This window comes from Anomalospiza imberbis, unplaced genomic scaffold, assembly GCF_031753505.1.
Source record: "Anomalospiza imberbis isolate Cuckoo-Finch-1a 21T00152 unplaced genomic scaffold, ASM3175350v1 scaffold_1219, whole genome shotgun sequence".
In the NCBI taxonomy this organism is placed as follows: Eukaryota; Metazoa; Chordata; class Aves; order Passeriformes; family Viduidae; genus Anomalospiza; species Anomalospiza imberbis.
The window spans coordinates 108-22,404 of record NW_027099614.1 but is presented as its reverse complement, the minus strand read 5'-3'; the positions used below and the strand labels follow the sequence as shown (position 1 = coordinate 22,404).

The window sequence follows — 22,297 nt, the reverse complement described above, 5'->3', positions numbered from 1 at the left end:
TCATACTGGGGTCATGCTGGGATCATACTGGGAGTGACTGGACCAACACTGGGAATGTCTGAGAGTGACTGGGAACACACCCTGCATGCACATCATCCCCCACACTGGGGGTCACTGGGAGCAACTGGGAGCAACTGGGAGCAAATGGCACCATACTGGGATGGACTGGGTTGATCTAGGAAGCAACTGGAACCATGCTGGAGACAGATGGGATCATACTGGGAGTGACTAGGACTATGCTAGGGGCAACTGGGAGAACTGGGAACACACTGGATGAGAGTGGGAGGAACTGGGAGAAACTGGGATCCTGCTGGAAGGAAATTGCATCATCACAGGGAATGACTGGGACTGACAGAGATCAAACTGGGAGAGACTGGGATCCTGCAGGGAGTGAGGGAAAGTGACCAGGCTCATCCTGGGACCAACTGGGCTCGTACTGGGAACAGCCACTGTCGGCCCCGGGACCCCCAAAAACACCTCCCGGGGACCCCCCGATGTCCCCCCGAGGGCCAGCTGCGGCTCGGCTTTGGAGCCCTGCCAGCTCCAAACATCCCCCCAAAAAACCCCAAACCCAGGCACCCCCGGGATATTTGGGCCGAGCTCCCCCTCCCCGGGCACCTGCGGGATGGGGGCGATGCTCCCGGGGGCTGCGGCGACTTCAGGCAGCGCCAGGGCCCCGCGATTCCTTCTCTGCTCTTCTCCGGCTGCTCCCGGCTGCCGCTGCGCCTCTTCCTCCCTCCCTCCTCCTCCTCCCCCGGTCCCGAAGGCCGAACCGTGAGGGGAAAGGGGCGGGGAAAGGGCGGGAACCGTGAGGGGAAAGGGGCGGGGAAAGGGCGGGAACCGTGAGGGGAAAGGGGCGGGGAAAGGGCGGGAACCGTGAGGGGAAAGGGGCGGGGAAAGGGCGGGAACCGTGAGGGGAAAGGGGCGGGGCCAGGCCAAGGGCGGGAACTGTGAGGGGAAAGGGGCGGGGCCAGGCCAAGGGCGGGAACTGTGAGGGGACACTCTGTGAGGCGGCGCTCTGCAAACAGAACTGCCACGGACGGAAAATGAACCCCAAAGAAATCCGTAAGTCTGGAAGTTTTATTTGCTGTCAAATACATCCCAGCCTCACACAGTCGCCATGTCACCACTCCAAACTGAGATCCCACTTCTCCCAATCTCCTCCCAACCCCATCTCACTCTGCAGGCTGTGGACTCCAGAGAGTTTTGGGTGGGATTGAGATGTTTGAGGTGGGAACAAGGAAACTGAGGTGGGATTGAGCCTTTATGGGTTAAAACTCAGTGGTTTTCAGTGGGATGTGAGTTGTTTTGTGGTGAAATATTCATTCCTCTTCGCTTTTGGAGTGCAGAAAGATGGAGAAAAGAAAAAAATTAAGGTTAACACAAAAGGCGAAGCAGCCAGGTGTGTTCCCAAGGTGGATCACAGGGAATGTGGGTCACCAGGGCTGTGGGTCCTGCAGTGGGGGATGGAGTTTAGCTCTTCTCACATGGGGGCACTCGCAGGGCTTCCCTTACCGGTGCCTCCGTTGGTGTTGGGTCAAGTGAGAGCTCTGTGAGAAGCTCTTCCCACACTGGGGACACTCGTAGGGCCTCTCCCCGGTGTGGATGCGCCGGTGTCTAACGAGGATTGAGTTCTGCCCGAATCCCTTCCCGCAGTCGGGGCAGCAGAAGGGCCTCTCCTCTGTGTGAACCCGATAGTGTTTGAGGAGACAGGAGCTGGTCTTAAACCTCTTCCCACACTTGGAACACTCGTAGGGCCTCTCCCCAGTGTGGATCCTCTGGTGCCTGATCAGGCTGGAGCTCTGGGCAAATCTCATCCCGCACTCCCCACACTCGTAGGGCCTCTGCCCAGTGTGGCTTCTCTGGTGCTTGATCAGGTCGGAGCTCCGCCGGAAGCTCTTCCCACACTCCCCACACTCGTAGGGCCTCTCCCCAGTGTAGATCATCTGGTGCTTGATCAGGCTGTACCTTTGCCTGAACCTCTTCCCGCACTCCCCACACTCGTACGGCCTCTCCCCAGTGTGGAGCCTCTGGTGCACGAGCAGGTTGAACCTCTGCCTGAAGCTCTTCCCACACTCCCCACACTCGTAGGGCCTCTCCTCAGCGTGGATCCTCTGGTGCCTGATAAGACTGGATGTCACTCTGAAGCTCTTCCCACAGTCCCCACACTCGTGGGGCCTCTCCCCGCTGTGGATGCGCCGGTGGGTGATGAGGGTGGACTTCTGCCTGAATCCCTTCCCGCAGTCGGGGCAGCAGAAGGGCCTCTCCTGCGTGTGAACCAGATAGTGCTTGAGGAGATGGGAGCTGGTCTGGAACCTCTTCCCACACTTGGAACACTCGTAGGGCCTCTCCCCAGTGTGGATCCTCTGGTGCTGGATCAGGGTGGAGTTCCGGCTGAAGCTCTTCCCACAGTCCCCACACTCGTAGGGCCGTTCCCCAGTGTGGGTCCTCTGGTGCCTGATCAGGTCAGATCTCCAGGTGAAGCTCTTCCCACACTCCGAGCACGTGTGGGGCTTCTCCCCATCATGAACCTGCTCTTGGACCACCAGCTGCGAGCTCTGGCTCGATCTCCGGCCGCCTCCCCGGCCCAGGGTGGGTCTTTCCTCCTCAGATCCCCGTGATCTGTGTTTGCAGCCCCTCCTCGTGCGGCATCTCCGGGGCTTTTCCTCCCCGCTGGGTTCCTGCGCCGTGGAGCCGCTCAAAACGGCCTCATCCCCGAGGTTCTGCCCCGGGGATTTGTCCTCCCTGCTCTCCATCCTCAGCTCCTGCTCTGGGGGAGGAAGGACAAGGACAGAGTCTTCCTTTTCCTCGCAGCCTCCCAGGGGCGGGGAATGGGAAATCCTGGTTTGGGGAAAACAAGGGATAAGCACAGTGAGTTTGAAGGTCCCTCTGCCCGAGTCCATCTCTAGAAGTCCCCGGCCACCCGGGCTCCATAAAAACCTCCCAAGCACCAAGATTCAGCCCTGAAAAAGCCTCCCAGGAGTTCCCCGTCCCTGCTCCCTCCCCTTTGCTGTTCGGGGCTCCCCCCTGTCCCAGCTGCTGGGGTCACGCTTGGATTGGGGGTCCCCCTTCTCCTCGCTGCCCGCCCTCCCCAGGCTGCTGGCAGTCCCAGCAATCCCAAAAGCTCCCCCCTCTTGGCTCTCCCCATTTAGGGCTGCCGGGGCTTTTTGGGCTCCCGGGCTCCCTTCTCCCCTTCCTCTCTGCTTGGGGCTGCAGGGGCTCCAAGGAGTCCCCCCTGGCCCTCTCCAGGCTCTTGAGGGTCCCGCCGATGGCGGCTCTCCCCCCTCGCTGGGCTCCCCACTTTGGGCTCCTGGGGGACACAGGGCTCTGCTCCTCCAGGCTGCCTCTGCCGGCAGCCGCCACCGGGACCCCCGATGTCCCCCCAAGGGGCCTTTTCCGCTCGGCTTTGCAGTTCTTCATTCTCCAAACATCCCCCCAAAAAACCCGACCCAGGGACCCCCAGGATATCTGGGCCGAGCTCCCCCTCCCCGCTCACCTGCGGGATGGGGGCGATGATCCCACAGGTGGGGGCTGCGAGTTCAGGGAGGGCTGGACCGCGTGCTTCCTCCTGCTGTCCTCGGTCCGCCTTTGTCCCTCCTCTTCCTCTTCCTCTTCCTGCCGCCCCTCCTCTCCCTTCCCCCCTCCTCCTCCTCCTCCTCCTCGCTAACCCCACCTCCTCCTCCTCCTTCATCCCTGCCCTCCCCTCCCTCCTCCTCCTCCCCCCGGAGCAGCGACACCCTCGGTGCCGCGTTCCCGCAGCCCTGGCAGCCCGCGGCAGGAGCGGGGATGGAGCCGGGACAGGGCGGGATGGGCTGGGATCAAACTGGGAGAGACTGGAATCCTGCAGGGAGTGAGGGAAAGTGACCAGGCTCATACTGGGACCAACTGGGCTCATTCTGGGAGCAGCCACTGCCGGCCCCGGGACCCCCAAAAACACCTCCCGGGGACCCCCGATGTCCCCCCGAGGGCCAGCTGCGGCTGGGCTTTGGAGCCCTGCCAGCTCCAAACATCCCCCCAAAAAACCCCAAACCCAGGCACCCCCCGGGATATTTGGGCCGAGCTCCCCCTCCCCGGCCACCTGCGGGATGGGGGCGATGCTCCCGGGGCTGCGGCGACTTCAGGCAGCGCCAGGGCCCCGCGATTCCTTCTCTGCTCCTCTCCGGCTGCTCCCGGCTGCCGCTGCGCCTCTTCCTCCCTCCCTCCTCCTCCTCCCCCGGTCCCGAAGGCCGAAGCGTGAGGGGAAAGGGGCGGGGACAGGGCGGGAACCGTGAGGGGAAAGGGGCGGGGAAAGGGCGGGAACCGTGAGGGGAAAGGGGCGGGGAAAGGGCGGGAACCGTGAGGGGAAAGGGGCGGGGAAAGGGCGGGAACCGTGAGGGGAAAGGGGCGGGGAAAGGGCGGGAACCGTGAGGGGAAAGGGGCGGGGAAAGGGCGGGAACCGTGAGGGGAAAGGGGCGGGGCCAGGCCAAGGGCGGGAACTGTGAGGGGAAAGGGGCGGGGCCAGGCCAAGGGCGGGAACCGTGAGGGGAAACGGGCGGGGCCAGGCCAAGGGCGGGAACTGTGAGGGGACACTCTGTGAGGCGGCGCTCTGCAAACAGAACTGCCACGGACTGAAAATGAACGGCAAAGAAATCCGTAAGTCTGGAAGTTTTATTTGCTGTCAAATACATCCCAGCCACCCAGCCCCACACAATCCCCATTTCAGCTCTCCAAATTGAGATCCCACTTCTCCCAATCTCCTCCCAACCCCATCTCACTCTGGAGGCTGTGGACTCCAGAGAGTTTTGGGTGGGATTGAGATTTTTGAGGTGGGAACAAGGAAACTGAGGTGGGATTGAGCCTTTATGGGTTAAAACTCAGTGGTTTTCAGTGGGATGTGAGTGGTTTTGAAGTGACAGATCGATGCCTCTTGCCTTTTGCAGTGCAGTTAAATTGAGAAGAGAAAAAAATTAAGGTTAACACAAAAGGCGAAGCAGCCAGGTGTGTTCCCAAGGTGGATCACAGGGAATGTGGGTCACCAGGGCTGTGCCCAGCGTGGTTCCTGCAGTGGGGATGGAGCTGGAGCAGTGCACGAAGCTCTTCCCGCACTCGGGGCACTCGCAGGGCTTCCCTTACCGGTGCCTCCGCTGGTGTCTGGTCAAGGGAAAGCTGCTGGAGAAGCTCTTCCCACACTGGGGACACTCGTGGGGCCTCTCCCCGGTGTGGATGCGTCGGTGGATGATGAGGTGGTTGTTTTGCTTGAATCCCTTGCCGCAGTCGGGGCAGCAGAAGGGCCTCTCCTCTGTGTGAACCCGATAATGTGTGAGGAGACAGGAGCTGGTCTTAAACCTCTTCCCACACTTGGAACACTCGTAGGGCCTCTCCCCAGTGTGGATCCTCTGGTGCCTGATCAGACGGGAGCTCTGGGCGAATCTCTTCCCACAGTCCCCACACTCGTAGGGCCGTTCCCCAGTGTGGATCCTCTGGTGACTGACGAGGATTGAGTTCTCCCTGAATCCCTTCCCGCAGGTGGGGCAGCGAAAGGGCCTCTCCTCCGTGTGAACCCGATAGTGCTTGAGGAGATTGGAGCTGGTCTGGAAGCTCTTCCCACACTTGGAACACTCGTAGGGCTTCTCCCCAGTGTGGGTCCTCTGGTGCTTGATCAGGCTGGAGCTCTGGGTGAATTTCTTCCCACACTGCCCACACTCGTAGGGCTTCTCCCCATTGTGGATCCTCTGGTGCTCGATCAGGGTGGAGCTCTGGGTGAATCTCTTCCCACACTGCCCACACTCGTACGGCCTCTCCCCGGTGTGCGTCCTCTGGTGCCGGATCAGGTGTGAGCTCTTCCTGAAGCTCTTCTCACACTCCGAGCATGTGTGGAGCTTCTTGACATCATCAACCTGCTCATTGACCACCAGCTGCGAACTCTGGCTCGATCTCCGGCCGCCTCCCCGGCCCAGGATGGGTCTTTCCTCCTCAGATCCCCATGATCTGCGTTTGCAGCCCCTCCTCGTGCGGCATCTCCAGGGCTTTTCCTCCCCGCTGGGTTCCTGCGCCGTGGAACTGCTCAAAACGGCCTCATCCCCGAGGTTCTGCCCCGGGGATTTGTCCTCCCTGCTCTCCATCCTCAGCTCCTGCTCTGGGGGAGCAAGGACAAGGACAGGGTCTTCCTCTTCCTCGCCGCCTCCCAGCAGCTGGGAATGGGAAATCCTGGTTTGGGAAAAACAAGGGATGAGCACAGTGAGTTTGAAGGTCCCTCTGCCCAAGTCCATCTCTAGAAGTCCCCGGCCACCTGGGCTCCATAAAAACCTCCCAAACACCAAGATTCAGCCCTGAAAAAGCCTCCCAGGAGTTCCCTGTCCCTGCTCCCTCCCCTTTGCTGTTCGGGGCTCCCCCCTGTCCCAGCTGCTGGGGGTCACGCTTGGATTGGGGGTCCCCCTTCTCCTCGCTGCCCGCCCTCCCCAGGCTGCTGGCAGTCCCAGCAATCCCAAAAGCTCCCCCCTCTTGGCTCTCCCCATTTAGGGCTGCCGGGGCTTTTTGGGCTCCCGGATTCTCTTCTCCCCTTCCTCTCTGCTTGGGGCTGCAGGGGCTCCAAGGAGTCCCCCCTGCCCCTCTCCAGGCTCTTGAGGGTCCCGCCGATGGCGGCGCTCCCCCCTCGCTGGGCTCCCCATTTTGGGCTCCTGGGGGACACAGGGCTCTGCTCCTCCAGGCTGCCTCTGCCGGCAGCCGCCACCGGGACCCCCAATGTCCCCCCAAGGGGCCTTTTCCGCTCGGCTTTGCAGTTCTTCATTCTCCAAACATCCCCCCAAAAAACCCGACCCAGGGACCCCCCAGGATATCTGGGCCGAGCTCCCCCTCCCCGGGCACCTGCGGGATGGGGGGCGATGATCCCACAGGTGGGGGCTGCGAGTTCAGGGAGGGCTGGACCGCGTGCTTCCTCCTGCTGTCCTCGGTCCGCCTTTGTCCCTCCTCTTCCTCTTCCTCTTCCTGCCGCCCCTCCTCTTCCTTCCCCCCTCCTCCTCCTCCTCCTCCTCCTCCTCGCTAACCCCACCTCCTTCTCCTCTTCCATCCCTCCTCCTCTTCCTCCCTAACCCCACCTCCTTCTCCTCCTCCATCCCTCGTCGCACAAAGTCCGGTGACCCCCACATCCACCCCGGCCGACCCCAAACCCCCCCAGGACTCCCCCAAGCTCCCCCAGGATCTCCTCAAATCCCCCCTAGACTCCTCCAACACCCCCCCCCCCCAAGGACTTCCCAAATCCCCTCATGACACGCTAAAACCCCCCATGATGCCCCAAACCTTCCCAGGACTCCCCAAAATCCCCCAGGCCGGTTTTAGGGTGCAGCGGGTGCTTTATTACATTTGTACAACGACAGCGCTGGGGCCCCCCCGGCTCTCTATGGCTTGTGCTGGGGGAAAGAGGGGGGCCGGGACCCCAAATTTTGGGTTTTGGGCTGGCTAGGACCCCAAACTTGGGTTTTTGGTGGGGGGCAGGGACCCCAAACTCGGATTTTGGGGGAGCCAGGACTCCATACCTACAGTTTTGGGGTAGCCAGGACACCAAATTTGGATTTTGGGGCAGCCAGGACCCCAAGATTGAGATTTGAGGGGGACGCAGGACCCCAAAAGTGAGGTTGAGGGGGGGCTGGGACCCCCAAATTAGAGTTTGGGGAGGCCTGGACCCCAAAATCGGGGCTTGGGACTCCAAACCCAGGGCTTGCGATGGGGGTGGGGCCCCAAAATGTAGGTTTTTGAGGGGGCCAGAACCCCAAAATGTGGGTTTTTTTGGGGGCCAGGACCCCAAAGTGGGGGTTCGAGGGGGTCACTTCCGCCGGGGCCGTTCGGTGTCGCGCCGGGGGAGCCCCTCGTCGGTGGAGGAGGTGGTGAGGAGGCCTTGTTGCCACCGGGCCAGCTCGGCGTGTTCCTGAGCGCTGGCGGCCAGCGCCCGCAGCCAGCCCTGCATGTCCTCCTAGAGGGCAGAAACGGGGTCAGACACCCCGAAAATGGGGTTGTAAACCTCAAAAACGGGGTTAGGGACACCAAAAACGGGGTTAGGGACACCGAAAATGGGGTCGGGGACACCAAAAATGGGGTTAGGGACACCGAAAATGGGGTCGGGGACACCAAAAATGGGGTTAGGGACAACGAAAATGGGGTCGGGGACACCAAAAATGGGGTTAGGGACACCGAAAATGGGGTCAGGGACACCAAAAATGGGGTTAGGGACAACGAAAATGGGGTCGGGGACCCACCAAAATCAACATGAGATCAGAACCACCAAAATCACCATGAGACCACCACAAAACCACCATCAGACACCCCAAAACCACCATGAGACACCCCAAAACCCAAGTGAGACCCAAAGCCACCATGAGACGCCCCAAAACCACCATGAGGCCCCCCAAACCCTACAAAGACCCCCCAAAACCTCCATCAGGCACCCTAAACCCCACGAAGAACCCACAAAACCCCCTTGAGATCCCCCAAAACCACCATCAGACACCCCAAAACCACCATCAGACCCCCCAAAACCACCATGAGGCCCCCAAAACCCTACAAAGAACTCACAAAACCCTACAAAGACCCCCCAAAACCCAAATGAGACACCCCAAAACCCCCATGAGACACCCCAAAACCACCATCAGACACACCACACCCTACAAAGACCCCCCAAAACCTCCATCAGACACCCCAAAACCACCATCAGACACCCCAAAACCCAAATGAGACCCAAAACCACCATCAGACACCCCAAAACCACCATGAGGCCCCCAAAACCCTACAAAGAACTCACAAAACCCTACAAAGACCCCCCAAAACCTCCATCAGACCCCCCAAAACCACCATGAGACACCCTAAACCCCACGAAGAACCTACAAAACCCCTTGAGATCCCCCAAAACCCTACAAGGACCTCCCAAGGCCGCACCTCGTCCTTGGCCTGCAGCAGGAACTCGCTCCCATCGCCGGTCCTACAAGACAGGGACATTGTCACCGTGTCCCCGTGGACTTTGGGGTGTCAGAGCCACCAAAGTCAGCAGAAGATCCCAAAAATGGTGTCAGACACCCCAAAAAGAGCTTCAGAACCACCAAAATCAACATGAGATCCCAAAAATTACATCAGAGACCCCCAAAGTGGCATCAAACCCACCCAAACCAACAGGAGACCCCAAAACAGGTGTCAGAGCCACCAAAATCAACAGGAGACCCCAAAAACGACATCAGAGACCCCAAAAGTGACGTCAGAGACCCCAAAAATCACATCAGAGACCCCAAAAGTGACATCACAGACGCCAAAAATGACATCACAGACCCCGAAAATGACATCAGAGACCCCAAAAATCACATCAGAGACCCCAAAAACGTTATCAGAAACCCAGAAAGTGATGTCAGAGCCACCAAAGTAAACGGGGGACCCCAAAAATGACATCAGAGAAACCAAAGGTGACATCAGAGACCCCACAAATCACTTCAGAGACCCCAAAAGTGACATCAGAGACCCTAAAAATCACATCAGAGACCCCAAAAGTGACATCAGAGACCCCAAAAACGACATCAGAGATCCCAAAATTGATGTCAGAGACCACAAAAACGACATCAGAGACCCCAAAAATGACATCAGAAACCCCAAAAACTTTATCAGAAACCCAGAAAGTGATGTCAGAGCCACCAAAGTCAACAGGAGACCCCAAAAATGACATCAGAGACCCCAAAAACATCAGAGACCCCAAAAGTGACATCACAGACGCCAAAAATGACATCAGAGACCCCAAAAGTGACATCAGAGACCCTAAAAGTGCTATTAGAGCCACCAAAGTCAACAGGAGACCCCAAAAACGACATCAGAGAAACCAAAAGTGACATTAGAGACCCCAAAAACGACATCAGAGACCCCAAAAATGATATCAGAGACCCCAAAAATCACATCAGAGACCCCAAAAGTGACATCAGAGACCCCAAAAGTGACATTAGAGACCCCAAAAACGACATCAGAGACCCCAAAAGTGATATCAGAGACCCCAAAAATGACATCAGAGACCCCAAAAGTGACATCAGAGACCCCAAAAACGACGTCAGAGACCACAAAAATGACATCAGAGACCCCAAAAATGACATCAGAGACCCCAAAACCAACATCAGAGACTCCAAAAATGACATCACAGACCCCAAAAACGACGTCAGAGACCCCAAAAACGACATCAGAGACCCCAAAAACGACATCAGAGACCCCAAAAGTGCCATCAGATGCCCCAAAACCGACCAACCCCAAGACTCACTTGAGCTTGAAGACGTTCTTCTTCTTCTTGTAGTCGTTGGCCACCTCGCTGGCGGCGCGGTGCAGGCTCAGCAGGGGCTCCCCGCCGTGGGTGGCCCCGGCCGCGGGGCCTTTGGCGTCCTTGTAGAAGCCCAGGTCGCCCTTGGCCAGGACGCAGTAGAGGTTCACCCAAGACCTGCTCGTGGTGGGACGTGTGGGGTGACCACCAGGTTTTGGGGAAAACCGAGTTTTGGTGGGCCCCCAAATTTTGGTGGTTTGGTCGATGAACGTCCCTATTTTTGGTGAATTCCCGGATTTTGGTCAATCTCCTTCACTTGGGAGCCCCAACTCGTGGCGGACACCCAAATTTTGGTGGGTCGTCTCCATAGATGGGCACCAAACCCTTGGAGAAACCAACCTCAACCCTTGGTGGACCCCATCACTGATGGACCCCCAACCCTTGGTGGACCCCTTCATTGATGGACCCTCCAGCCGGTGGTGAATCCCGAAATTTTGGGGAATTCCAAGTCTTGGTGAACCCCCAAATTCTGGTGGATCCCCTCCATTGATGGACCCCAGCCCTTGGTGAATCCCCAACCTCTGGTGAACCCTCAACCCCTGGGGAACCCTCTTCATGGATGAACCAACCCAACCCTTGGAGAACTCCCTCCACTGATGTCCCCCTAACCCTTGGAGAAGCTCCAACCTTTGGAGAACCCCAACGCTTGGAGAAGCCCCAACTCTTGGTGAAGCCCCAAATTCTGCTGGACCATTGATGAACCCCAACTCTTGGAGAACCCCCAACTCTTGATGAACCCCATCCACTGATGTACCTCTACCCTTGAAGAAACCTCAACTCTTGATGAACCCCTTCCATTGATGAACCCAAACTCTTTCTGAAGCCCCAACCCTTGGAGAACACCCAACTCTTGATGAACTTCTTCCACTGATGAACTCCAACCCGTGGAGAACCCTCAACTCTCGGTGAACCCCAACTCTTGGAGAACCCCCAACTCTTGATGAACCCCATCCATTGATGAACCTCTACCCTTGGAGAAACCTCAATTCTTGATGAACCCCTTCCATTGATGAACCCAAACTCTTTCTGAAGCCCCAACCCTTGGAGAAGCCCCAAATTCTGGTCGATCACTGATGAACCCCAACCCTTGGAGAACCCCCAACTCTTGATGAACTCCTTCCACTGATGAACTCCAACCTGTGGAGAACCCTCAACTCTCGGTGAGCCCCAACTCTTGGAGAACCCTCAACTCCTGATGAATCCCTTCCACTGATGAACTCCAACCCTTGGAGAACCCCCAAGTCTTGGTGAACCCCAACTCTTGGAGAACCCTCAACTCTTGATGAACCCCTTCCACTGATGAACTCCAACCCTTGGAGAAGCCTCAACTCTTGATGAACCCCAACCCTTGAAGAACTCCCAACTCTTGGTGAACCCCAACTCTTGGAGAACCCTCAACTTTTGATGAACCCCAACCCTTGGAGAACCCCCAACTCTTGGTGAACCCCAACTCTTGGAGAACCCTCAACTCTTGGTGAACCCCAACCCTTGGAGAACCCTCAACTGTTGGTGAACCCCAACCCTTGGAGAACTCCCAACTCTTGATGAACCCCTTCCACTGATGAACCCCAAACCTTTCTGAACCCCCAACCCTTGGGGAACCCCCAACCCTTGCTGAATCCCCAAATTCTGGTGGACCACTGATGAACCCCAACCCTTGGAGAACCTCCATCCCCATGGTGCCCCCAGACCTGTTGGACGCCTTCTTGCCGGCGCCGTCGAGCTCGTGCTTGCGCAGCAGGAACCCCTCGTGCGTCACCGTGTGGGCGGGCGGCGGCGGCGGCGGGGGCGCGCTGCCCTGCGCCGGCGCCGACCGCGAGCGCCGCGGCTCCCCCGGGCCCTGCGCCGAGTCCTTGGGGCGCGGCCGGCGCCGCGGCTTCGGCCGGTCCCGTGCCCGGGGACGGTCCGGCCGAGGGGTCCTCTCCGGGAGGGCCTCGGGGCCAGCGGGGAGACGGGCGGGGGAGTCGCGGTCACGGGGCTGGGGACAGCAGGGGACAACGAGGGGACACTGGGGGATCTCCAGGGGAACATGGAGGGGACATTGAGGGGACACTGGGAGATCTCCAGGGGGACATGGAGGGGACATGGAGGGATCTCCAGGGGGACATGGAGGGGTCACTGAGGGATCTCCAGGGGGACACTCAGGGGACACTGAGGGATCTCCAGGGAGACATGGAGGGGACACTGAGGGATCTCCAGGGGGACATGGAGGGGACACTGGGGGATCTCCAGGGGGACATGGAGGGGACACTGGGGGATCTCCAGGGGGACATGGAGGAGACACTGGGGGATCTCCAGGGGGACATGGAGGGGACACTGAGAGATCTCCAGGGGGACACTCAGGGGACACTGAGGGATGTCCAGGGGAACATGGAGGGGACAATGAGGGATCTCCAGGGAGACATGGAGGGGACACTGGGGGATCTCCAGGGGAACATGGAGAAGACACTGGGAGATCTCCAGGGGAACATGGAGGAGACACTGGGGGATCTCCAGGGGGACATGGAGGAGACATTGAGGGATCTCCAGGGGGACATGGAGGGGACACTGGGGGATCTCCAGGGGAACACGGAGGAGACATTGAGGGATCTCCAGGGGGACATGGAGGGGACACTGAGGGATGTCCAGGGGGACATTGAGGAGACACTGGGGGATCTCCAGGGGAACATGGAGGAGACACTGGGGGATCTCCAGGGGGACATGGAGGGGACATGGAGGGGACAATGAGGGATCTCCAGGGGGACATGGAGGGGACATTGAGGGATCTCCAGGGGGACATGGAGGGGACACTGGGGGATCTCCAGGGGAACATGGAGGGGACATCCAGGGGGACATTGAGGGGACAATGAGGGGACACTGGGGGATCTCCAGGGGGACATGGAGGGGACATCCAGGGAGACATGGAGGGGACACTGAGGGATCTCCAGGGGGACACTGAGATGACACCAAGGAGAATCCAAAGGGACACAAAGAGGAATCCTTGGGGTCACCAAGGGGCCACCAAAGGGCCACCAAGGACTCACCGAAGCCGGCACGGGGCCGCCCGCCTCCTTCTCCTGCAGCTGCTCCACGATGTCGGCCAGGGTGGCTTTGCTGCTGGAGGACATTTGGGAACCACGGTGGCGTCACCTCAGCCCTGTCCCCTCCCCGCTGTCCCCGCGGCGTCCCTTTGCTCACCCGCCGCTCTTCCCGTCGTGCCGCGGCGGCTCCGGCTCGCTGGACTCCTGCCGCTCCAGCCGGCGCTCTCGGCGCTCCCGGCGCCGCTCCGGCGGCCCCGGCCGGACCTCGCCGGGCTCCTCGGCCTTGGTGGCCACCGGGGCCACCTCGGCAGCGGTGGCCGCGGTGACGGCGGCGGTGGCCGGGGGCGGCTCGGCGGGTCCTCCGTCGGCGGCCGGCGGCTGGACGCGGTCGAGCTTGGGCTGGAGGCGCTCCGGCCGCAGCTCGTGCCGGACGTAGGCGACGCGCGGCTCCGGCCGGCGAGGGTCGGCACCTCCCGGGGGCTCGCCCAAAAATTTGCGGGTCAGGAGCGGCGTCGGCGGCTGCTTGTTCTGCTCGGCCTTGAGCTTCTCGATCTGAGGGTGGGGTGGGGTGGAGATGGAGATGATGGGGATGGGATGGAGATGGGGATGGGGATGGGGATGATGGAGATGATGGAGATGGATATGGGGATGGAGATGGGATGGAGATGGGAATGGAGATGGAGATAGAGATGGAGATAGAGATGGAGATGAGAGGAGATGGAGATGGAGATGGAGATAGAGATAGAGATGGAGATGGGATGGAGATGGGAATGGAGATGGGATGGAGATGGAGATGGGGATGGAGATGGGAATGGAGATGGGGATGGAGATGGGGATGGAGATGGAGAATGAGATGGAGATGGGATGGAGATGGGATGGAGATGGAGATGGGGATGGGGATGGAGAATGAGATGGAGATGGAGATGAGAGGAGATGGGATGGAAATGGAGATGGGGATGGGGATGGAGATAGAAATGGAGATGACATGAGAGGAGATGGAGATGGAGATGGGATGGAGATGGGGATGGAGATGGAGATGAGATAGAGATGATGGAGATGGAGATGATGGAGATGGGGATGGAGATGGAGATAGAAATGGAGATAACATGAGAGGAGATGGAGATGGAGATGGGATGGAGATGGGGATGGAGACGGGATGGAGATGGGGATGGGGATGGAGATGGAGAATGAGATGGAGATGGGATGGAAATGGGATGGAGATGGAGATGGGGATGGGGATGGGGATGGAGATGGAGACAGAGATGGAGATGGAGATGGAGATGGGATGGAGATGGGAATGGAGATGGAGATGGAGATGAGAGGAGATGGGATGGAGATGGGATGGAAATGGAGATGGGGATGGGGATGGAGATGAGATGGAGATGATGGAGATGGAGATGATGGAGATGGAGATGAGATGGAGATAGAGATGGAGATGGAGATGGGGATGGAGATGGAGATGGAGATGGAGATAGAAATGGAGATGACATGAGAGGAGATGGAGATGGAGATGGGATGGAGATGGGATGGAGATGGGATGGAGATGGAGATGGGGATGGGGATGGGGATGGGGATGGGGATGGAGATGGAGAATGAGATGGAGATGGGATGGAGATGGGATGGAGATGGGGATGGGGATGGGGATGGAGATGGAGATAGAGATAGAGATGGAGATGAGAGGAGATGGAGATGGAGATGGAGATGGGGATGGAGATGGGATGGAGATGGGATGGAAATGGGATGGAAATGGAGATGGGGATGGAGATGGAGATGGAGATGGAGATGATGGAGATGGGGATGATGGAGATAGAGATGGGGATGGAGATGACGTTGATGGAGATGAGATGGGGACAGGGATGGAGTTGGGGATGGGACAAGGATGAAGATGGAGATGGAGAGAACGAAGCCAGCGATGGAAACAGCGGCAGAGATGGGAACGGGATGAAGAGCAAGGTCAGATCAGGAGATGGTTCTGCTGAGCCCACAGCTGCCCCCACCCCGAGCAGGGCCCAGCCCCGGGGATGTCCCCGGCGCCGCGGTGGCCGTACCGTGGTGAGGCGCCGCAGGGAGCTGAACCTCTCCTCCCAGGCGGCCGCCGCCTTCCGGAAGGCCTCGTGCCGCCGGATCAGCTGCTCCACCTCGTCCACGCTGCTGCCCAGCTCCTGGCTCTTCAGCAGAGGCTCCTGGGCCGTCAGCCACGCGTCGGCCACCACGGCCTCCTGCGCAAACTGGTGCACCTCGCGCACTGCCGGCACAGCCGGGGCCACCCGTCACCGCCGCGGGGTCCTCGCGGAGGCTGGGGTCACCTCAGTGGCAGGGGTCACCCATAATCTGGTGGGCCTCATAATTTGGTGTCACCCATAGTCTGGTGTCTCCCATAATTTGGTGTTCCTCACAATTTGGTGTTCCCCGTAATTTGGAGTTCCTCACAATTTGGTGTTCCCCGTAATTTGGTGTTCCTCATAATCTGGTGTTCCCCGTAATTTGGTGTTCCTCATAATTTCGTGTTCCCCGTAATTTGGTGTTCCTCATAATCTGGTGTTCCCCGTAATTTGGTGTTCCTCATAATCTGGTGTTCCCCGTAATTTGGTATTCCTCATAATCTGGTGTTCCTCATAATTTGGTGTTCCCCATAACATGGTGTTCCCTATAATTCAGTGTTCCTCACAATTTGGTGTTCCTCATAATTTCGTGTTCTCCATAATTTGGTGTTCTCCATAATTTGGGGTACTCCATAACCCGGTGTCCCCCATAACCTGGTGACTCCCATAACCCAATGTCCACCCCAAGTCCTGGTGTCCCCCCAACACCCAATGTCCCCCCAACATCTGATGACCACCCAAAACTTGGTGACTCCCCCCATAAACCGGTGACCTCCAGGACCCAATGCCCACCCCAAGACCTGGTGTCCCTCAAAGACTCAACATCCCCCCCAAAACCTTCTGATGTTCCCCCAAGATCTGATGTCCCCCCAAAACCCGATGACCCCCCGGTGTCCCCTCACTCTGCTGCAGCCACTCCCAGTGCTTGTCCCACTTCTCCGTCATCTCCTTCTTCTTCGCCAGGAGCTTCTCCATGTGGGATTTGATCTGTGGGGAGGGGGGACATGGGTTGGGACACTCCAAAAGTTCCACCACGCCCCCTCCCCACATTGTCCACCCCCCCGGGCACCTCGTCGGCCGCTGGGCTCTTGCTGAGGATGAGGGTCTTGCCCAGCTCCAGGCAGGTGGCCACGTTCTTGGCCCGGGCCTCCATCTCGGTCTTGAGGCTTTGGTGGTCGTTCATCAGCAGCTCCACTGAGGACACGTCCCTGGGGCGGGGGAGGGACAAGGGTGGAGATGGAGTGGGGTCCTTGGTGGCCGGGAGGGGACATTGGCATGGGGAAGGGTGTGGGGTCCTCCTGATGGGCCAGGACATGTCCTTGGGTCCATGGTGGGACAGGACATGGTCCTTGGATCCGTGGTGGGCCAGGATTTGGTCCTTGGGTCCATGGTGGGACAGGACATGGACCCTCAGATGGACCAGGACACGGAACCTTGGGATGGACCAGGACATGGTCCTTGGGTGCATGGTGGAACAGGACCCAGATCCTCAGGTGGACCAGGCCATGGTCCTTGGGTGCATGATGGGACAGAACGTGGACCCTGAGATGGATCAGGACATGGTCCTTGGGTCCATGGTGGGACAGGACCCAGATCCTCAAGTGGACCAGGCCATGGTCCTTGGGTGCATGGTGGGACAGGACATAGACCCTCAGATGGACCAGGACATGGGACCTTGGGACGGACCAGAACATGTCCTTGGGTCCATGGTGGAACAGGACCCAGATCTTCAGGTGGACCAGGACATGGTCCTTGGGTCCATGATGGAACAGGACATGGACCCTCAAATGGACCAGGACACGGAACCTTGGGATGGACCAGGATGTGGTCCTTGGGTCCATGGTGGGACAGGACACAGATCCTCAGTTGGACCAAGACATGGGATGGTGGCACTATGAGAAGCCAGAACATGTCCTTGGGTCCATGATGGAACAGGACATGGAACCTTGGGATGGACTAGGATGTGGTCCTTGGGTCCATGGTGGAACAGGACCCAGATCCTCAGGTGGACCAGGCCATGGTCCTTGGGTCCATGGTGGGACAGAACATAGACCCTCAGATGGATCAGGACGTGGTCCTTGGGACGGACCAGAACATGTCCTTGGGTGCATGGTGGGACAGGACATGGACCCTCAGATGGACCAGGACATGGTCCTTGGGTACATGGTGGGACAGGACCCAGATCCTCAGGTGGACCAGGCCATGGTCCTAGGGTGCATGGTGGGACAGAACATGGACCCTCAGATGGACCAGGACATGGGACCTTGGGACGGACCAGAACATGTCCTTGGGTCCATGGTGGAACAGGACATGGACGAGGACGTGGTCCTTGGGTGCATGGTGGGACAGGACATGGACCTTCAGATGGACCGGGACATGGTCCTTGGGTCCATGGTGGAACAGGACATGGACCCTCAGATGGACCAGGCCATGGTCCTTGGGTGCATGATGGGACAGGACATGGACCCTCAGATGGATCAGGACGTGGTCCTTGGGTCCATGGTGGAACAGGACCCAGATCCTCAGGTGGACCAGGCCATGGTCCTTGGGTGCATGATGGGACAGAACATGGACCCTGAGATGGATCAGGACATGGGACCTTGGGACGGACCAGAACATGTCCTTGGGTCCATGGTGGGACAGGACATGGACCCTCAGATGGACCAGGACACGGAACTATGTGATGGACCAGAACATGTCCTTGGGTCCACGGTGGAACAGGACCCAGATCCTCAGGTGGACCAGACCATGGTCCTTGGGTCCATGGTGGAACAGGACATGGACCCTCAGATGGACCAGGACATGGGACCTTGGGACGGACCAGAACATGTCCTTGGGTCCATGGTGGGACAGGACATGGACCCTCAGATGGACCAGGACATGGGACCTTGGGACGGACCAGGACATGGTCCTTGGGTCCATGGTGGAACAGGACCCAGATCCTCAGGTGGACCAGGCCATGGTCCTTGGGTGCATGGTGGAACAGGACCCAGATCCTCAGGTGGACCAGGCCATGGTCCTTGGGTGCATGGTGGAACAGGACCCAGATCCTCAGGTGGACCAGAACATGTCCTTGGGTCCATGGTGGAACAGGAGATGGACCCTCAGATGGACCAGGACATGGGACCTTGTGATGGACCAGAACATGTCTTTGGGTCCATGGTGGAACAGGACATGGACTCTCAGATGGACCAGCACACGGAACCTTGTGATGGACCAGGACATGGTCCTTGGGTCCATGGTGGAACAGGACCCAGATCTTCAGGTGGACCAGGACATGGTCCTTGGGTCCATGGTGGGACAGGACATGGACCCTCAGATGGACCAGGACATGGGACCTTGTGATGGACCAGAACATGTCCTTGGGTCCATGGTGGAACAGGACATGGACCCTCAGATGGACCAGGACACGGAACCTTGTGATGGACCAGGACTTGACCCTCGGCCACCAGCCCTACCTGGGCTTCTCCCCGGCGCCCATCTGGTGGAGCACCCCGTCCATCCAGGCCAGCAGGTCCCTGACGGCGCCCACGAAGCGGATCTTGTCGGCCACGCTGGCCACGTGCAGCCGGCACTCCTCGCACGCCGCCAGCAGCTCCTTCCAGGCGCGCAGCACCTCCTGCTCGCGCCCGGCGATGGCCTCGGCGTTGTCCCCGGCGTAGAGCGTCCGCAGCTGCGCTGCGCCCTCCTGCAGCTGCCGCACCTGCGTCACCAGCACCTCCACGTCGTGCTCGAAGGCGCCCAAGGCCCTCTGCAGGGCGCCGGCCGAGGTCCTGCCCTCGCGCGCCGCCAGCTCGGGCAGCCGCTGCCGCTTCTCCTCGATCTGCCCCAGGACCTCCTTGCAGTCGTTGAAGAACTTGTGCAGCTCGTGGGACGCCGCCAACATCTGGGCGCGGGTCTCCATCAGCTCCAGGAGGTCGGCCCAGGCCTCGTTGACGCCGTCCTTCCACTCGGCGATGGTGGCGGCGTCGGCGTGGCCGTAGTCGATGAGCTCGTCCACCATCTGGTTGACGGCGGCGATGCGCTCCTGGCCGACGCTGCCCGTCTCGCTGGCGAACTCCAGGAACTTCTCCTGCAGCAGCTGCGGTGGCCCGGGGCGGGTGTGGGGCAGGGGTCAGGGGTGGGCAGGGGTGGAGACCCCCAGGGCGGGGTGGGGACGGTGGCAGGACCCCCAGCAGGGGACAGAGGAGATGGTCAGCACCAGGAAGGTGCCAGGGCCACCAGGAGGTGCCAGGACCACCAGGATGGTGCCAGGGCCACCAGGAGGTGCCAGGGCCACCAGCCAGGGGACAGAGGTGATGCCCAGGACCATCAGGAAGTGCCAGGACCACCAGGATGGTGCCAGGACCACCAGCCATGGGACAGAAGGGATGGCCAGGACCAGGAAGGTGCCAGGACCACCAGCCATGGGATAGAGGAGATGGCCAGGACCACCAGGAGATGCCAGGACCACCAGAACGGGGCAGGGATGGTGGCAGGACCTCCAGCCAGGGGACAGAGGGGATGGCCAGGACCACCTGGAGGTGCCAGGACCACCAGAACGGGGCAGGGATGGTGCCAGGACCACCAGCCGGGGAGGCAGAGGTGATGCCCAGGACCACCAGGATGGTGCCAGGACCACCAGGGAGGTACCAGGGCCACCAGAACGGGGCAGGGATGGTGGCAGGACCTCCAGCCCGGGGACAGAGGGGATGGCCAGGACCACCTGGATGGTGCCAGGACCACCAGGGAGGTACCAGGGCCACCAGAACGGGGCAGGGATGGTGGCAGGACCTCCAGCCCGGGGACAGAGGGGATGGCCAGGACCACCTGGATGGTGCCAGGACCACCAGGGAGGTACCAGGGCCACCAGAACGGGGCAGGGATGGTGGCAGGACCTCCAGCCCGGGGACAGAGGGGATGGCCAGGACCACCTGGAGGTGCCAGGACCACCAGCCAGGGAGGCAGAGGTGATGCCCAGGACCACCAGGATGGTGCCAGGGCCACCAGGAAGTGCCAGGACCACCTGGAGGTGCCAGGACCACCAGCCAGGGAGGCAGAGGTGATGCCCAGGACCACCAGGATGGTGCCAGGACCACCAGGACGGTGCCAGGACCACCAGGAATCTGCCGGGATCCCTGTCAGAGCTCAGGAAAGCTCCCCAGAACCCTCCCGATGGCACCGCAGGCCAGAACCTCCCCCACAACCCCCACCAGCTCCTCCATCGCCCGCAAGCGCGGCACCAAACCCACCCCCGACCGCGTCCGCCCTTCCGTCCTCACCGTGACGTGCTCGAAGTCCTGCCCGAGCTCGGGCGAGCCGGCCACCACCTCCTTCTCGGCGATCCAGTGCTCCAGCTCGTCCACCTCGCGGTTGAGCTGGTAGAGCCAGTACTGCTGCTCCAGCTTGACCTTGCGCTCCTCCACCAGGTCCTTCAGAGACACGTACAGCCGGTCAACCTGCGACTGCCGCCTGCTGACCTGTTCGCTGGGCAAGGACACGGCGCCCGTCAGCCCCGGCGGCGCCGCGGCGGCGCCCGGGGGGCCGGGGGCGGGCGGGGGGTGGGCGGACCTCTGGGGGTGGCCGAGCTCCAGGAGGGCGCGGCACTGGCGGGAGAGCTGGGCGATGGTCTCCTCGTAGTTCTCGATGGTTTGCTCGGTGAGGAGGTGCTTCTTGAGGAGCTGGAGGGTGCTCTGCTCGTCCTGGGGTGGGGTGGGGTGGGGTGGGGTGGGGTGGGGAGTGTTGAGGGTTGGCAGCAGCGCCCAACGCAACCCAACTCAAGCGGCGCAGTCAAGCAACTCAAGCAACGCAACTGAACCAAACCTAAACAAACGACCAAGCCAAAAACCCAACCCGTGCAACCAACCCAATTCAACCCAACCAACCCAATCCAACCAGTGCAACCAACCCAACCCAACCCAACCAACCCAACGCAACCATCCAACCCAACCAGTGCAACCAACCTAACCCAACCCAACCAACCAACCCAACCAGTGCGACCAACCCAACCAACCCAACACAACCAGTGTGACCAACCCAATCAACCCAACCCAATCCAACCAGTGTGACCAACCCAACCAACCCAATCCAACCAGTGCAACCAACCCAACCAACCCAACCCAACCAACCCAACCCAACCCGTGCAACCAACCCAACCCAACCCAACCAACCCAACCCAACCAACCCAACCCAACCCGTGCAACCAACCCAACCCAACCCAACCAACCCAACGCAACCAACCAACCCAACCCGTGCAACCAACCCAACCCAACCAACCCAACCCAACGCAACCAACCAACCCAACCAGTGCAACCAACCCAACCAACCAACCCAACCCAACCAGTGTGACCAACCCAACCAACCCAACCCAACCAGTGTGACCAACCCAACCCAACCCAACCAACCAACCCAACCAACCCAACCCAACCCGTGTGACCAACCCAACCAACCCAACCCAACCCGTGCGACCAACTCAACCAACCAACCCAACCCAACCGACCCAACCAGTGGAACCAAACCAACCAACCCAAACCAACCCAACCAGTGCAACCAACCCTACCAACCCAACCAACCCAACCAGTGCGACCAACACAACCAACCCAACCCAACCCAACCCGTGCAACCAACCCAACCCACCAACCCAACCCAACCCGTGCAACCAACCCAACCAACCCAACCCAACCAACCCAACCCAACCAACCCAACGCGTGCAACCAACCCAACCAACCAACCCAACCCACCAACCCAACCAACCCGTGCAACCAACCCAACCAACCCAACCCAACCAACCCAACCCAACCAACCCAACGCGTGCAACCAACCCAACCAACCAACCAACCCAACCAACCCAACCCAACCCGTGCAACCAACCCAACCCAACCCAACCA

At 59.8% G+C, this 22,297-nt stretch overlaps 2 protein-coding genes across 3 annotated transcripts; both read right to left on the bottom strand.

Annotated features, from left to right (window-relative positions):
- Nucleotides 1–1,230: 1,230 nt before the first annotated feature.
- On the bottom strand, nt 1,231–6,112 carry LOC137465966 (zinc finger protein 551-like). 2 transcript variants are annotated; one of them, XM_068177928.1, is made up of 2 exons: nt 5,177–6,112; nt 1,231–2,578 (listed from the first exon to the last, which is right to left on the bottom strand). In XM_068177928.1, exons 1-2 carry the CDS (start codon nt 6,099–6,101, stop codon nt 1,512–1,514), a joined length of 1,992 nt encoding a protein of 663 aa, XP_068034029.1. In that variant the 5' UTR covers nt 6,102–6,112; the 3' UTR covers nt 1,231–1,511. The 2 variants fall into 2 exon arrangements, with proteins under 2 accessions (XP_068034029.1, XP_068034028.1); XM_068177927.1 differs by lacking the exon at nt 5,177–6,112 and adding an exon at nt 3,497–3,606 and having other exon boundaries at nt 1,481–2,770.
- Nucleotides 6,113–7,782: 1,670 nt separating this feature from the next.
- On the bottom strand, nt 7,783–21,186 carry LOC137465965 (spectrin beta chain, non-erythrocytic 4-like; the record flags this gene model as incomplete). The annotated part of the gene is made up of 12 exons (XM_068177926.1): nt 7,783–7,945; nt 8,905–8,947; nt 10,253–10,426; nt 12,001–12,287; nt 13,333–13,405; nt 13,487–13,881; nt 15,378–15,574; nt 16,334–16,418; nt 16,501–16,639; nt 18,890–19,512; nt 20,693–20,897; nt 20,982–21,186. Coding segments are annotated over 12 exons (2,573 nt in total), but the record flags the coding sequence as incomplete, so codon positions are not given.
- Nucleotides 21,187–22,297: the final 1,111 nt, after the last annotated feature.

What these genes read in the sequence shown, in the direction of transcription:
- LOC137465966 (XM_068177928.1), bottom strand. Translation starts at nt 6,101, where the DNA reads ATGGAGAGCAGGGAGGACAAATCCCCGGGGCAGAACCTCGGGGATGAG. An exon ending in CGGGGAGAGGCCCCACGAGT is followed by an intron (nt 2,579 to 5,176) that starts GTCCCCAGTGTG and finishes TGGGCCGGGGAG; the next exon opens with GCGGCCGGAGATCGAGCCAG.